The 16,616-nt window shown below is 43.8% G+C and overlaps 2 protein-coding genes across 2 annotated transcripts in view; one reads left to right on the forward strand and one right to left on the reverse strand.

The window, feature by feature from the left end:
- Positions 1–2,582: 2,582 nt before the first annotated feature.
- The window catches only part of SPCS2 (signal peptidase complex subunit 2), a 28,230-nt gene continuing 14,196 nt past the window's right edge, over positions 2,583–16,616 (reverse strand). The window contains exons 3-5 of the mRNA XM_075847240.1: positions 10,981–11,141; positions 7,325–7,459; positions 2,583–5,556 (exon numbers count right to left, since the gene is read on the reverse strand). Coding sequence (XP_075703355.1) covers positions 5,370–5,556; positions 7,325–7,459; positions 10,981–11,141 — 483 coding nt within the window. The 3' untranslated portion in view covers positions 2,583–5,369. The remainder of the gene's footprint in view (positions 5,557–7,324; positions 7,460–10,980; positions 11,142–16,616) is intronic.
- Positions 7,329–16,616, forward strand: part of XRRA1 (X-ray radiation resistance associated 1) — a 94,290-nt gene continuing 85,002 nt past the window's right edge. The window contains exon 1 of the mRNA XM_075847236.1: positions 7,329–7,535. The gene's annotated coding sequence lies outside the window, so the exon portion shown is untranslated. The remainder of the gene's footprint in view (positions 7,536–16,616) is intronic.

The raw sequence follows: 16,616 nt of genomic DNA on the forward strand, positions 1-16,616 counted from the left end.
ACGCTGCTCCCCATCCTTGGCTCCCTCGAGAAAACCTCCGGTCCCTGTTCTCATCCCTGAAGGAGTAGAATTAGAGGTGGCCAAGATTGTGGACAGCAGGATGGTCCAAGGCTCCCTCCAGTACCTGGTCCATTGGAGAGAATACGGGCCTGAGGAGAGGACTTGGGTACCCGCCCGGGATGTTCACGCTGGGTATTGCTCAGGAGGTTCCATCTTCGCTTCCCCAATAAGCCAGGTCCACCTAGAAAGGGTCCAGTGGACCCTCATAAAAGGGGGGGGGGGTACTGTAAAGGATCTGCCAGACACAGCTTCTGTGTCGACGCCCGTGGGTAATCAGTCTGCACCTGCTCCTAAGTCTGAGAGAGTGACACAATCTTCTACCAGTCAGGCTGGGGAGTGGGAGAGCCTATCACAGCCTGGCCAGACGGAGCTAGCTCCCGCCCTCTGTCTATTTATACCTTCATTTCCTGCTTCTCCTTTGCCTGTGATTCTCCTGTTTCCTGGCTCTGCTGCTGAAGCTTGAACTATTTGACCTCTGCTTCATATTGACCCTGGCTTTACTGACTACTCTCCTGCTCTGCGTTTGGTACCTCGTACACTCCTGGTTTGACTCGGCTCGTTCACTACTCTTGTTGCTCACGGTGTTGCCGTGGGCAACTGCCCCATTTCCATTAGCTTCTGTGTACCCTTGTCTGTTTGTCTGTCGTGCACTTATTTAGCGTAGGGACCGTCGCCCAGTCGTACGCCGTCGCCTAGGACGGGCCGTTGCAAGTAGGCAGGGACTGAGTGGCGGGTAGATTAGGGCTCACCTGTCTGTCTCCCCCGCCATTACACACAGCTTCCGTTTCTGTCACCATTGAGCTCAATGGTGACTGAGACATCGCTAATGGTTTCCGTTCGTCACCATTCCGGCAGGTTTCCGACTGAATCAATAGAAGGCTTCGTTCACATCTGCGTTGGGGTCCCGTCCTGACGTTCCGTCTGAGGTTTCCTTCAGAACGGGACCCTGAACAGACACAAAGTGACACCGATGGAAACCAGAGGTTTCCGTTGTCTCTTTTGTGCACCTGACCCGTCGTTTTGCCGGAAGCAATAGTGTAGTCGACTACGCTATTGCTTCCGGCAAAACGACGGGTCCGGTGCACAAAAGAGGCAAACGGAAACCACGGCACCGGCACCATTGAAATCAATGGTGATGGAAACATCTGGTTTCCATTTGTGTCTGTTCAGGGACCCGTTCTGATGGAAACCTCCGACGGAACGTCAGGACGGGACCCCAACGCAGATGTGAACGAGGCCTTAGGGTATTGTCGCTGCCTCCGTCGCCTTTGATCTCACCTTTCCCAGGAGGGCCCCCGCTCTCAGGTTCGTTACCCGATTATATGATTTCCTGAGTAATCTCCATTTCGGAGGGAGGAAAAGACCTTTATAATCTACGTGCCAATAACCTCTCTCCTCTTTTTTTGATCTTCCTATTAAATTTGCATTTTATGCAGAACATCGAAGTTACTTTATTACGTGACACTTTGATATTTAGTTCTGTTTAATGATGGGTGATACCGTACCTTTAAACGTGACACTATATAAAGACGTGCAGATGATGATGCTCATCACAGCTGTGAGAAAGTCCGGGACGAAACGCGTCAGCCAATCAACTGCAATCCCTGTTACGGTGGTGAGTGACGTCAGGTCATCGCATATATCTATATATATGGAACTTCATCAACTATTCATTTTTTGCTGCTGCACCACCCCCTATATACCTGGCCACGGTTTTCCTCGTTCGCTCCGCTTATATTTTTTTAATTTTTTACTACCGGTCGTGTACCTGGGTATTTGAAATAAAATGGTCATCTACTTTCTTATCCTGGTGGGCGCGGCTTATGTCCGGGGATTTGTTTGTTTTTCCTTTTCTGTATTCTCATAAATTTCTTATGACTGGAAAACCCCTTTACTCTGTCTTCAGTGAGCTCCCCCTAGTGGCGGCTGCAGGAAGACAGAATTTATCATGTTATATGTCTACGCAGAGGATTTGGAGCTGTGTATCAGAAAAACTGATCTCCGACCGCTATAAAGTTATATTAAGAAATGAATCAGCTTCAAATTTTGGGCCTAAAAACGACACGATTGAAGGCTTTACTTTAATTTTCTTCGCTGGTTCTCGCGTTCCAATGTTTACCTTGTGGCATGACGAGCGGTCGTCCATAACGAAAGATCACGCAGCCGGCAACCACGTCGAACTTTGGCCACAGTCCCAAGGTCAGTCACGATAAGTCCAAATTCCTTCACAATATCCCCCGGCAGTAACACGGATGACCCCTCGTAGAACACCACTCATGATTGAGCTTGAAAATTCTATAATGAAATTTTCTTCATCTTTTATTTTCTATATTTCCCATGATGCATCATTTCTAACTTCTTGAACACAAGAGGGTGGAGTCTGACATAGTTGCCGGCGTGGGAAAAAAGTTGTCAACGAGCTGCTAGAATGTAGACGCCATATTGTAACCATTTATGGGACCCATATAAAAGCCTCGAGCCCCCCGGGGCAGCGCTCCAGTGACTGACAGCCGACAGCTCGATGTTTTGAACCGCTTCTCTCCTTTTTATTGGAAAAACAGACTTAGAAAAGTGCAGATCAGGAAAGGAAACGCTAAACGGAAGGTCAGAAGTGGAACGTGACCTCAGATCTAAAAATGCTTCTTCCTTTATTGTTTATAATAATAGATATCGGCCTTAAGACAGAGCGAAGCGTCACACACACACAGCACCGCTGCTCTCCCCGCTTCACAATGAGTCCCCCCCTCCCCCACTGTACAAAATATACCCTCAAAAAACGTGTATTTCTATCAAATAAATAAAACATAAGAATGGAAAGAAAAAAAAGGCGACGGAGGAGGTCAAGTAAAAATATACAAAAATATAACATAACAATGGCAGCCGAGGGCCGTTCCATGGACCATGAAGATACAGACACCCCAATACGGACGCCTATCAGAACCCCTATTAAGTTCAATATTTACCAATAAGGACTGGTCGCTATTCAATTCCTCTAGCATCTATAGGTGGAACTTGGCCAAGTGCTCCACTGACGTGACCAATATTAACGGCCGACCTGGACGTATTGAGGGTTAATGATCATTTATATATAGACCCCAACCCTATTATGGGTGAAATCCAGTGGTGGGGAAAAAAAAAAAAAAAAAAAAAAAAAAATTCTCTAAACTCCACCTAAAAAAAAAAATTTGGACAAAATTTTCAATATCTGCGTTGCTGTAGACTCGGGGGCTTCTCTACGAGGGCGTGTTTAGTAAGAGACATGCGTTTAATAACTCCGCCATGAGGCCCTGACCGTAATCAGGTCAACGTTTCGGCAATTGTGCGACGATCCCAAGAATTTTGGCCGGGTCGAGGGTCTCGCGGTCTTTGCAGGTCGCTTACAACTTTCTCTCATAATAATGGAGGTCACGTGCGAGTCGCAGTAACGCCGCCATTTTACTATCAGATATTGCCGTGGAGTCCTAGTCATCAGGGTTACGTCCACCTTCCCAACCCAAAAATTGTTTTTGTCCTTTTTCGATGGTCCCAATGCATCTAAAGCGAAAAACGAAGCAACTTTGCCATAGGACGTTATTAAAAATCTGCTATGGTTTTGTTTCTACAGCTCCTATGCGGTGAAGTGTCGCCATGGTAACAGACTACAAACAAAACCTGTGTCGTCTGATCCTGCAGTCCTGCTTCCCTACCGTCCGTTCCTGTCTTTACGCTGACGTAGGTTTAGTAAAATAACAATAATGAAAGAACGGACAGGAGAGAGTGTGACTGCACGATCAGACTACAGGGATTGTTCGTTGTCTGTTACCATGGAGACATATTGGTTTACATAGAAGCTTTGAGAAGAAAATTTTTGATCAAGACCAATTAAAAAGTTGCTGCTTTTTAGATGGTGCGACAATAAAATTGTTTTGCGGAGGTGAACATCGCGTCTAGAGGACATTTGTCCCTGCCATAAATACAAATCCTCGAGTCCTCTGGTTTCTGGGAAAGCTGGGTGACAACCACTATGGCTGCCGTTATTAAAAGGGGGTTGTCAGCGGTTTCTTTTTTTCTGTTTCTGGGAAAGCTGGGTGACAACCACTATAGCAGCCATTAAAAAGGGGTTGTCAGCTGTTTCTGGGAAAGCTGGGTGACTATCAACATGACCCCATTATGGGTCACCCAGCTTTCCTAGAGTCCTGAACACAGATTACGAGGCAGATGTTAGGAGTCTAGGTGACAGCCCCTGTAATGAAGGCTATATTGGTGGTCACCCAGCTTTCCCAGTAGCCGGTATGATTGAGAGGACTCCTCAAGGACTTGGGGGATGTCCGGGTGCGGGGACTGTAACAGACACTGTGCTTGGAATGGATGGAAGTTTGAAGTAGTCACCCCCTGGCTCTCACAGGTAGAGGATGATGGGAGTTGTAGTCCCGCATGTGAACGCTGGGCTCAGTTGTGCAGTGTGTGACTCGATGGTGGCGACGCTGTGACTTGTCATATGACCTTAGTCTACATAGGGGGCGCTGGAGGGCTGGGGTCCTCTCTGCTTCTCCTGGGCTCTGCACTACTGCAGCTTCCCTTTTCCTCATCATTTCCCAGGTTACATCTACATATGTCTTCAGGCCTTTATACTCCATTCACTCCCAGAGCTGCAGTCATAATTCTGCTGGCTTCCACTAGGCCACATGCTTGATCACAAACGCTCCCATAATGCATTGCACCGCATGTACTCAATGGCCAGTACAGCTGAACCGAGCCGCCATAATACAGCGCATTCTGCCACACCGTAACTATATAGCGTGTCGCAATGAACACTACAGCTTCCGCAATGCAATGAAGCAGAACAGAAGTGTGAATGCAGCATGGGAGGTGATTGGAGTAGAAGACAGGATGTAACAGCAGAAATAGGAATGCAGCTCTAGGAGGTGGCTGGAGCATACAATAGCATGTCCTAGAAAAATTATTAATGCAGCTCTGGATGTGACTGGAGGAGAAGACGGGATATAACAGGTAAACAGTAAAGAATTTGCAAAGTTACTTAACTTTACTTATTATAAATGATGCTCAAAAGTGGAGGTCCCCTCTAAGGAGTTGTAGCGGGCGGTGTCTGGACGTGTGAGACGCTCACAGCCCCGGGACATAACAGAACCGCGTCACCTGTGCCGACCTGAGGGATCTGCAGCTCTGAACAACCAGAACCGGACAAGTGCGGGATAGTAGCGCCCGTCAGGGAGAGGGTGGGGGAGCGGAGACGTTCCTATAGGATGGCATCGCTTCTGGTTTATCCCGCTCAGCGTAAAAATGTGACGTCTCGGCCCGGGCGCCGGATCCTATTTCATTTTCTTCTCGGCGGACAGACTGTCGTGTAACTTGGAGACGTCCGGCTCAAACAGGTCCATGACTAACGTGCCGTTCTCATCAAAGAACTTGGCTATGGATTTGGTGAACTCGGCGTCTCGCTGCAGCCGGCTCCTCCCGCTGATGAAGGTGACCTTCAGGGTGTACTTATCATCAAACCTGCGGAGACAGCGAGACGTCAGAGGCGGCGGGAGACAGGCGTACACAGCCGCAGCCCCCCGCACCATGTGTGACATAATCACCCCTCCCCCAAATCACCCAGCAGTCACATGACCACATAACAGCAGGTGGAGCACCATCGATTGAGGTCTTATAAAAAAAAAAGTCTGCAGCAGCTGAGGTGTGTATTATGAGGCTCTGCAGCAGCTGAGGTGTGTATTATGAGGTCCTGCAGCAGCTGAGGTGTGTATTATGAGGCTCTGCAGCAGCTGAGGTGTGTATTATGAGGTCCTGCAGCAGCTGAGGTGTGTATTATGAGGCTCTGCAGCAGCTGAGGTGTGTATTATGAGGCTCTGCAGCAGCTGAGGTCTGTATTATGAGGTCCTGCAGCAGCTGAGGTGTGTATTATGAGGCTCTGCAGCAGCTGAGGTGTGTATTATGAGGTCCTGCAGCAGCTGAGGTGTGTATTATGAGGCTCTGCAGCAGCTGAGGTCTGTATTATGAGGTTCTGCAGCAGCTGAGGTCTGTATTATGAGGTTCTGCAGCAGCTGAGGTCTGTATTATGAGGTTCTGCAGCAGCTGAGTTGTGGTATGAGGCTCTGCAGCAGCTGAGGTGTGTATTATGATGCTCTGCAGCAGCTGAGGTCTGTATTATGAGGCTCTGCAGCAGCTGAGGTCTGTATTATGAGGTTCTGCAGCAGCTGAGGTCTGTATTATGAGGTTCTGCAGCAGCTGAGGTGTATTATGAGGTTCTGCAGCAGCTGAGGTCTGTATTATGAGGTTCTGCAGCAGCTGAGGTGTACTATGAGGTTCTGCAGCAGCTGAGGTGTATTATGAGGTTCTGCAGCAGCTGAGGTGTATTATGAGGTTCTGCAGCAGCTGAGGTCTGTATTATGAGGTTCTGCAGCAGCTGAGGTGTACTATGAGGTTCTGCAGCAGCTGAGGTGTATTATGAGGTTCTGCAGCAGCTGAGGTGTATTATGAGGTTCTGCAGCAGCTGAGGTGTATTATGAGGTTCTGCAGCAGCTGAGGTGTGTATTATGAGGTCCTGCAGCAGCTGAGGTGCGTATTATGAGGTCCTGCAGCAGCTGAGGTGCGTATTATGAGGTTCTGCAGCAGCTGAGGTGTGTATTATGAGGTTCTGCAGCAGCTGAGGTGTATTATGAGGTCCTGCAGCAGCTGTGTCTATTGAGGTCCTGCGGGAGCTGGTGTGTATCATGAGGTTCTGCAGCAGCTGAGGTTTATAATATGTGTCGTTATCGTCTTCTTTTTTGTTTTTTTTATATTTACAATGGCAAATTATCGATCTAATAATTTGGATAGGTTATAAGTGTCTGATCGCTGGGACCTCCCCGATCACTATAACACGGCCCCCGATTCTTCGGAGCTGGAATGGAGCGGTGGCCAAGCATGCGTTTTCCGTTACATTCAATGTCTACGGAAATGTCGGAGCGCTGTACTCGGCTGCGTCCGTCAGTCTGATAGACATTAAATGGAACCGTGCGTACTCGGCCGCCGCTCCATTCAAGCTCCTCCTTTCTGTGGAGGGGGAGGGGGCTTCAGTGAGGCGGAAAAAGGGGCACAGGACCCGTTTCAGTGATCGATGGGGATCCCAGCGATCAGACAGACAGGTGATAAATGTCCATTGCGGGACAACCCTTACAAAGGTCAGTCCTTATTGATGCTCCGGCAGCCGGTCCATGAACCAGGAGGTCCAGGATGAGCAGAGGTCGGCTGCGGCCCCTTATCTATCGTCTCCACTTCTCACCTTTTCAGACTGGAGGAGAGGTGCCAGATATCATCCGGGTCCATCCCTGCCGGGTCCTTTCTGTGGGCGACCAGGAAAATGCTCTTCTCCTTGTACGAGGTGTAAACCGTCAGGACGCCCATCATCAGGAAATAAGTGGCGGAGGGTTAAAGGAAACACCGAACATGAACTACAACTCCCATCATGCCCTGAGAGTCTCCAGAGATTAAATGTGAGTGATCTTCCAGTGACCACTGACCTAATCCCTCATCCAGAGATAGATATACATACATTCACCAGACCTGAGGCTGAATATCCGTCCTGACATAGTCCTTTCTCAAAGCTGAGGGTTTGCTACAATGTATCACTTTAGGCAATGCTCAAAGATAAACACATCAGCAACACATACCTCTATCCTGTCCCAATTATTTGTTACAATGTATCAATCTGGAGTCCAGACTGTAAGGATATCCTAGACTGGTAGCAAATGTAACAAACCCTCAGCTGTGAGAAGTATTTCTGCAGGAAAAGTTTTCAACATTTCCATGCAAATAATGTTCATATTCACTGACAGCTGGCGGAGATCTTAAAAAGCCATAATGAAGCTTTATTTACATAAGACTGGAGTGGCCCTTACAGGCAGGTCTGAGCGATAACTAGAGATAAAACCAAAATTTAGCACAAAAATAACAGACGTCGTCTTGTGCGTTTCATTTTTTTCCCCAGTTCAGTTTTGTCCCAGTTTATACTTCATCTGCATCCTCAGGACAGGTAAATGCAATGGTGGAGCAGGGAGCAGTCATCTCCCTGCTCCACCATTTACAGCATAGACAGGCGCGGTGCAGTGACATCATCACACCTGTCTGCCCGAGCCACACAGACCCAAGGAGCGCCCATCTAGAGCGGTAAGCCGCCCAGTACTCACTATAGCAGCGCTACATACGCATTATATTTTGCACCGATCCAGTCCCCAGCACGGCTCAGTGCCCGACGAAGGTCTTATCGACCGAAACGTCGACGTCGCACATGCAGCCTCTGCCATCCATCCAATAAAGATTTCTATTTTTGTAACACAAGCAAGGTGTGCCGACTACAACCCGGCTTGGGACCCTACCTCGAGCACCCAAAAGAAACCAGTGCCATCTGAACACAACCACATATGTCCCCCACTCCTCATCGGAACGGGGTGAAGTAGGTTTTTTATATTTTTTGTTTAGCACTATGGCGCATTAGAGTATGTGGGGGGCACTGTGGGGGCGCTATAGTGTGCGGGGGGAACTGTGGGGGCGCTATAGTGTGCGGGGGGCACTATAGTGTGCGGGGGGAACTATGGGGGGTGCTAGTGTGTGGGGGGAACTATGGGGGGCGCAATAGTGTGCGGGGGGAACTATGGGGGGTGCTATAGTGTGTGGGGGGAACTATGGGGGGTGCTATAGTGTGGGGGGGGGAACTATGGGGGGTGCTATAGTGTGTGGGGAGAACTATGGGGGGTGCTAAAGTGTGTGGGGGCGCTATAGTGTGTGGGGGGAACTATGGGGGCGCTATAGTGTGTGGGGGGGGGAACTATGGGGGGTGCTATAGTGTGTGGGGGCGCTATAGTGTGTGGGGGGAACTATGGGGGTCGCTATAGTGTGCGGGGGGGGGTGCTATAGTGTGTGGGGGGAACTATGGGGGGTGCTATAGTGTGCGGGGGGGAAATATGGGGGGTGCTATAGTGTGTGGGGGGAACTATGGGGGGTGCTATAGTGTGCGGGGGGGGGAACTATGGGGGGTGCTATAGTGTGCGGGGGGGGAACTATGGGGGGTGCTATAGTGTGCGGGGGGTGCTATAGTGTGAAGGGGGCACTGTGGGGGCGCTATAGTGTGCGGGGGCACTGTGGGGGCGCTATAGTGTGCGGGGGGCACTGTGGGGGCGCTATAGTGTGCGGGGGGCACTGTGGGGGCGCTATAGTGTGCGAGGGGCACTGTGGGGGCGCTATAGTGTGTGGGGGCGCTATAGTGTGCGGCGGGGAACTGTGGGGGCGCTATAGTGTGCGGGGGGCACTGTGGGGGCGCTATAGTGTGCGGGGGGCACTGTGGGGGCGCTATAGTGTGCGGGGGGCACTATAGTGTGTGGGGGCGCTATAGTGTGCGGGGGGCACTGTGGGGGCGCTATAGTGTGCGGGGGGCACTGTGGGGGCGCTATAGTGTGCGGGGGGCACTGTGGGGGCGCTATAGTGTGCGGGGGGCACTGTGGGGGCGCTATAGTGTGCGGGGGGCACTGTGGGGGCGCTATAGTGTGCGGGGGGCACTGTGGGGGCGCTATAGTGTGCGGGGGGCACTGTGGGGGCGCTATAGTGTGCGGGGGGCACTGTGGGGGCGCTATAGTGTGCGGGGGGCACTGTGGGGGCGCTATAGTGTGCGGGGGGCACTGTGGGGGCGCTATAGTGTGCGGGGGGCACTGTGGGGGCGCTATAGTGTGCGGGGGGCACTGTGGGGAGCTATAGTGTGCGGGGGGAACTATGGGGGCGCTATAGTGTGCGGGGGGAACTATGGGGGCGCTATAGTGTGCGGGGGGAACTATGGGGGCGCTATAGTGTGCGGGGGGAACTATGGGGGCGCTATAGTGTGCGGGGGGAACTATGGGGGCGCTATAGTGTGCGGGGGGAACTGTGGGGGCATTAGAGTGTGCGGGGGGCACTACAGCGTGCAGGGGGAAGTATGGCGGCACTATAGTGTGCGGGGGGGGGGTACTATGAGGACATTATAGTGTGCGGGGGGCACTATAATGTGCGGGGGGAACTATGGCGGCACTATAGTGTGCGGTTGCTCCTATGGGGGCATTAGAGTGTGCGGGGGCAGTGTCAGGGGGCATATTATAGACAGTATAATATAGCCGGCTAAGGGGGATATATATATTAATTTAATGGCGTGGGGGGCAATCAGGGAGGCCTAAACAATCGTTCATTAATCGTAATCGCAGTCACATGTTCAATTCCTTGTGATTTTGAGGACTATCGCCCGGCACTACATTGCGCTGCGCTCGCTTCTTGCGGTCCCACCTCCCGGCCCCCTCTGCCCCCGCTGCTCTCCCATCAGACGGGATTCTGTCTGCAGTAACCGGAGACAGGCTGGTTGCTATGGTGCAGCTTGACAACCTCACTGAGAAGACTGGTTCTAGGCAGTGCATCCCTAGCAACCAGTATGTCAGACAGGACTCCGCTGTTTAGATCAGAGCTGGATTGTCGCTGTACAGTCACAATGTCATCCGGATGTAATTATAGCCCTAGAAATAGATGAAGCGTTGTCATGGAAACAACCTGCGATCACCATCCACACACAACTCATGTAGATAATCATGTGGATGGTGCAATAACTCTGCATGCTGCACACTATGGAAATAAGTGAATATTCCATATATAATGAATTCCTGAACATTTCCTAGTTATCTGTTTGCAGTCAGTGAATTGAAACATTCTAGCTTACACCCAGGGGCTGAAACACAGTACAGACCTTGTCCTGCTCAATCAGCTGAGGGTCTGTTACAACTTATCAGTGAAGGTCAGAGATATCAGAATAGGAAAGAGGTTTATGCTGCAGCAGAGGATTTCATAAACTGATACATCACAACGAGACCTCAGCTGTGCGAGCAGGACAAGGTCAGGAGGGGTTGATGAACGCCGATAACAAAAGGATATGATATGACGCAGAAGGCAAGGACAGGTTTTGATTCAGGGAAGGGATGAAGATAATCCCACACCAAGGCAACGATGGCGAACACACAGGAGATGGTGCAGATAACGAGGCGGCCGTCAATCAGACAGAAGTTCTCCACATACTTATACTTCTCCAGCAGCACCTGACGAGAGAGACACCACTAATACATACACCTGAAGATAGGGGGCAGCATAACAGTACATACACCTGAAGATAGGGGGCAGCATAACAGTAATTATACACCTGAAGATAGGGGGCAGCATAACAGTACATACACCTGAAGATAGGGGGCAGCATAACAGTAATTATACACCTGAAGATAGGGGGCAGCATAACAGTAATTATACACCTGAAGATAGGGGGCAGTATAACAGTACATACACCTGAAGATAGGGGGCAGCATAACAGTACATACACCTGAAGATAGGGGGCAGCATAACAGTAATTATACACCTGAAGATAGGGGGCAGCATAACAGTAATTATACACCTGAAGATAGGGGGCAGCATAACAGTACATACACCTGAAGATAGGGGGCAGCATAACAGTAATTATACACCTGAAGTTAGGGGGCAGTATAACAGTAATTATACACCTGAAGATAGGGGGCAGTATTATAGTGGTTATATTCTTGTATATAGGGGGCAGTATTATAGTAGTTATATTCTTGTATATAGGGGGCAGTATTATAGTAGTTATATTCTTGTATATAGAGGCAGTATTATAGTAGTTATATTCTTGTATATAGGGGCAGTATTATAGTAGTTATATTCTTGTATATAGGGGCAGTATTATAGTAGTTATATTCTTGTATATAGGAGCAGTATTATAGTAGTAATATTCTTGTATATAGGGGGCAGTATTATAGTAGTTATATTCTTGTATATAGGGGGCAGTATTATAGTAGTTATATTCTTGTATATAGGGGCAGTATTATAGTAGTTATATTCTTGTATATAGGGGGCAGTATTATAGTAGTTATATTCTTGTATATAGGGGCAGTATTATAGTAGTTATATTCTTGTATATAGGAGCAGTATTATAGTAGTTATATTCTTGTATATAGGAGCAGTATTATAGTAGTTATATTCTTGTGTATAGGGGGCAGTATTATAGTAGTTATATTCTTGTATATAGGGGGCAGTATTATAGTAGTTATATTCTTGTATATAGGAGTAGTATTATAGTAGTTATATTCTCGTATATAGGGGGCAGTATTATAGTAGTTATATTCTTGTATATAGGAGGCAGTATTATAGTAGTTATATTCTTGTATATAGGAGCAGTATTATAGTAGTTATATTCTTGTATATAGGGGCAGTATTATAGTAGTTATATTCTTGTATATAGGAGCAGTATTATAGTAGTTATATTCTTGTATATAGGGGGCAGTATTATAGCAGTTATATTCTTGTATATAGGAGGCAGTATTATAGTGGTTATATTCTTGTATATAGGGGGCAGTATTATAGTAGTTATATTCTTGTATATAGGGGGCAGTATTATAGTAGTTATATTCTTGTATATAGGAGCAGTATTATAGTAGTAATATTCTTGTATATAGGGGGCAGTATTATAGTAGTTATATTCTTGTATATAGGGGGCAGTATTATAGTAGTTATATTCTTGTATATAGGAGACAGTATTATAGTAGTTATATTCTTGTATATAGGGGGCAGTATTATAGTAGTTATATTCTTGTATGTAGGGGCAGTATTATAGTAGTTATATTCTTGTATATAGGGGCAGTATTATAGTAGTTATATTCTTGTATATAGGGGCAGTATTATAGTAGTTATATTCTTGTATATAGAGGGCAGTATTATAGTAGTTATATTCTTGTATATAGGGGCAGTATAATAGTAGGTATATTCTTGTATATAGGGGGCAGTATTATAGTAGTTATAGTCTTGTATATAGGGGCAGTATTATAGTAGTTATATTCTTGTATATAGGAGCAGTATTATAGTAGTTATAGTCTTGTATATAGGAGCAGTATTATAGTAGTTATATTCTTGTATATAGGGGGCAGTATTATAGTAGTTATATTCTTGTATATAGGGGGCAGTATTATAGTAGTTATATTCTTGTATATAGGGGCAGTATAATAGTAGGTATATTCTTGTATATAGGGGGCAGTATTATAGTAGTTATATTCTTGTATATAGGGGCAGTATTATAGTAGTTATATTCTTGTATATAGGGGGCAGCATAACAGTAATTATACACCTGAAGATAGGGGGCAGTATTATAGTAGTTATATTCTTGTATATAGGGGGCAGTATTATAGTAGTTATATTCTTGTACATAGGGGCAGTATTATAGTAGTTATATTGTTGTATATAGGGGCAGTATTATAGTAGTAATATTCTTGTATATAGGGGGCAGTATTATAGTAGTTATATTCTTGTATATAGGGGCAGTATTATAGTAGTTATATTCTTGTATATAGGGGCAGTATTATAGTAGTTATATTCTTGTATATAGAGGGCAGTATTATAGTAGTTATATTCTTGTATATAGGGGCAGTATAATAGTAGGTATATTCTTGTATATAGGGGGCAGTATTATAGTAGTTATATTCTTGTATATAGGGGCAGTATTATAGTAGTTATATTCTTGTATATAGGGGGCAGCATAACAGTAATTATACACCTGAAGATAGGGGGCAGTATTATAGTAGTTATATTCTTGTATATAGGGGGCAGTATTATAGTAGTTATATTCTTGTACATAGGGGCAGTATTATAGTAGTTATATTGTTGTATATAGGGGCAGTATTATAGTAGTAATATTCTTGTATATAGGGGGCAGTATTATAGCAGTTATATTCTTGTATATAGTGGGCAGTATTATAGCAGTTATATTGTTGTATATAGGGAGCAGTATTATAGTAGTAATATTCTTGTATATAGGGGGCAGTATTATAGCAGTTATATTCTTGTATATAGGGAGCAGTATTATAGTAGTAATATTCTTGTATATAGGGAGTGGTATTATAGTAGTTATATTCTTGTATATAGGGAGTGGTATTATAGTAGTTATATTCTTGTATATAGGGGGCAGTATTATAGTAGTTATATTCTTGTATATAGGAGCAGTATTATAGTAGTTATATTCTTGTATATAGGTGCAGTATTATAGTCGTTATATTCTTGTATATAGGAGCAGTATTATAGTAGTTATATTCTTGTATATAGGGGGCAGTATTATAGTAGTTATATTCTTGTATATAGGAGCAGTATTATATTAGTTATATTCTTGTATATAGGGGGCAGTATTATAGTAGTTATATTCTTGTATATAGGGGGCAGTATTATAGTAGTTATATTCTTGTATATAGGGGCAGTATTATAGTAGTAATATTCTTGTATATAGGGGCAGTATTATAGTAGTTATATTCTTGTATATAGGAGCAGTATTATAGTAGTTATATTCTTGTATATAGGGAGCAGTATTATAGTAGTTATATTCTTGTATATAGGGAGCAGTATTACAGTAGTTATACTCTTGTATATAGGGGCAGTATTACAGTAGTTATATTCTTGTATATAGGAGCAGTATTATAGTAGTAATATTCTTGTATATAGGGGCAGTATTATAGTAGTAATATTCTTGTATATAGGAGCAGTATTATAGTAGTTATATTCTTGTATATAGGGAGCAGTATTACAGTAGTTATATTCTTGTATATAGGGGCAGTATTACAGTAGTTATATTCTTGTATATAGGGGCAGTATTATAGTAGTAATATTCTTGTATATAGGAGCAGTATTATAGTAGTTATATTCTTGTATATAGGGAGCAGTATTATAGTAGTTATATTCTTGTATATAGGAGGCAGTATTATAGTAGTTATATTCTTGTATATAGGAGCAGTATTATAGTAGTTATATTCTTGTATATATGGAGCAGTATTATAGTAGTTATATTCTTGTATATAGTGGCAGTATTATAGTAGTTATATTCTTGTATATAGGAGCAGTATTATAGTAGTTATATTCTTGTATATATGGAGCAGTATTATAGTAGTTATATTCTTGTATATATGGAGCAGTATTATAGTAGTTATATTCTTGTATATAGGAGCAGTATTATAGTAGTTATATTGTATATAGGGGCAGTATTATAGTAGTTATATTCTTGTATATAGGAGCAGTATTATAGTAGTTATATTCTTGTATATAGGAGCAGTATTATAGTAGTTATATTCTTGTATATAGGGGCAGTATTATAGTAGTTATATTCTTGTATATAGGAGCAGTATTATAGTAGTTATATTCTTGTATATAGGGGGCAGTATTATAGTAGTTATATTCTTGTATATAGGGGGCAGTATTATAGTAGTTATATTCTTGTATATAGGGGCAGTATTATAGTAGTTATATTCTTGTATATAGGGAGCAGTATTATAGTAGTTATATTCTTGTATATAGGAGCAGTATTATAGTAGTTATATTCTTGTATATAGGGGCAGTATTATAGTAGTTATATTCTTGTATATAGGAGTAGTATTATAGTAGTTATAGTCTTGTATATAGGGGCAGTATTATAGTAGTTATATTCTTGTATATAGGGGGCAGTATTATAGTAGTTATATTCTTGTATATAGGGGTAGTATTATAGTAGTTATATTCTTGTATATAGGAGTAGTATTATAGTAGTTATATTCTTGTATATATGGGCAGTATTATAGTAGTTATATTCTTGTATATAGGGTGCAGTATTATAGTAGTTATATTCTTGTATATAGGGGCAGTATTATAGTAGTTATATTCTTGTATATAGGGGGTAGTATTATAGTAGTTATATTCTTGTATATAGGGTGCAGTATTATAGTAGTTATATTCTTGTATATAGGGGGTAGTATTATAGTAGTTATATTCTTGTATATAGGAGCAGTATTATAGTAGTTATATTCTTGTACATAGGGGGCAGTATTACAGTAGTTATATTCTTGTATATAGGGGCAGTATTATAGTAGTTATATGCTTGTATATAGGGGCAGTATTATAGTAGTTATATTCTTGTATATAGGGGCAGTATTATAGTAGTAATATTCTTGTATATAGGGGCAGTATTATAGTAGTTATATTCTTGTATATAGGGGCAGTATTACAGTAGTTATATTCTTGTATATAGGAGCAGTATTACAGTAGTTATATTCTTGTATATAGGAGCAGTATTACAGTAGTTATATTCTTGTATATAGGAGCATTATTATAGTAGTTATATTCTTGTATATAGGGGGCAGTATTATAGTAGTTATATTCTTGTATATAGGAGCAGTATTATAGTAGTTATATTCTTGTATATAGGAGCAGTATTATAGTAGTTATATTCTTGTATATAGGAGTAGTATTATAGTAGTTATATTCTCGTATATAGGGGCAGTATTATAGTAGTTATATTCTCGTATATAGGAGGCAGTATTATAGTAGTTATATTCTTGTATATAGGGAGCAGTATTATAGTAGTTATATTCTTGTATATTGGGGGCAGTATTATAGTAGTTATATTCTTGTATATAGGGAGCAGTATTATAGTAGTTATATTCTTGTATATTGGGGGCAGTATTATAGTAGTTATATTCTTGTATATAGGGGCAGTATTATAG

Source organism: Rhinoderma darwinii (genome assembly GCF_050947455.1).
Source record: "Rhinoderma darwinii isolate aRhiDar2 chromosome 2 unlocalized genomic scaffold, aRhiDar2.hap1 SUPER_2_unloc_3, whole genome shotgun sequence".
In the NCBI taxonomy this organism is placed as follows: Eukaryota; Metazoa; Chordata; class Amphibia; order Anura; family Rhinodermatidae; genus Rhinoderma; species Rhinoderma darwinii.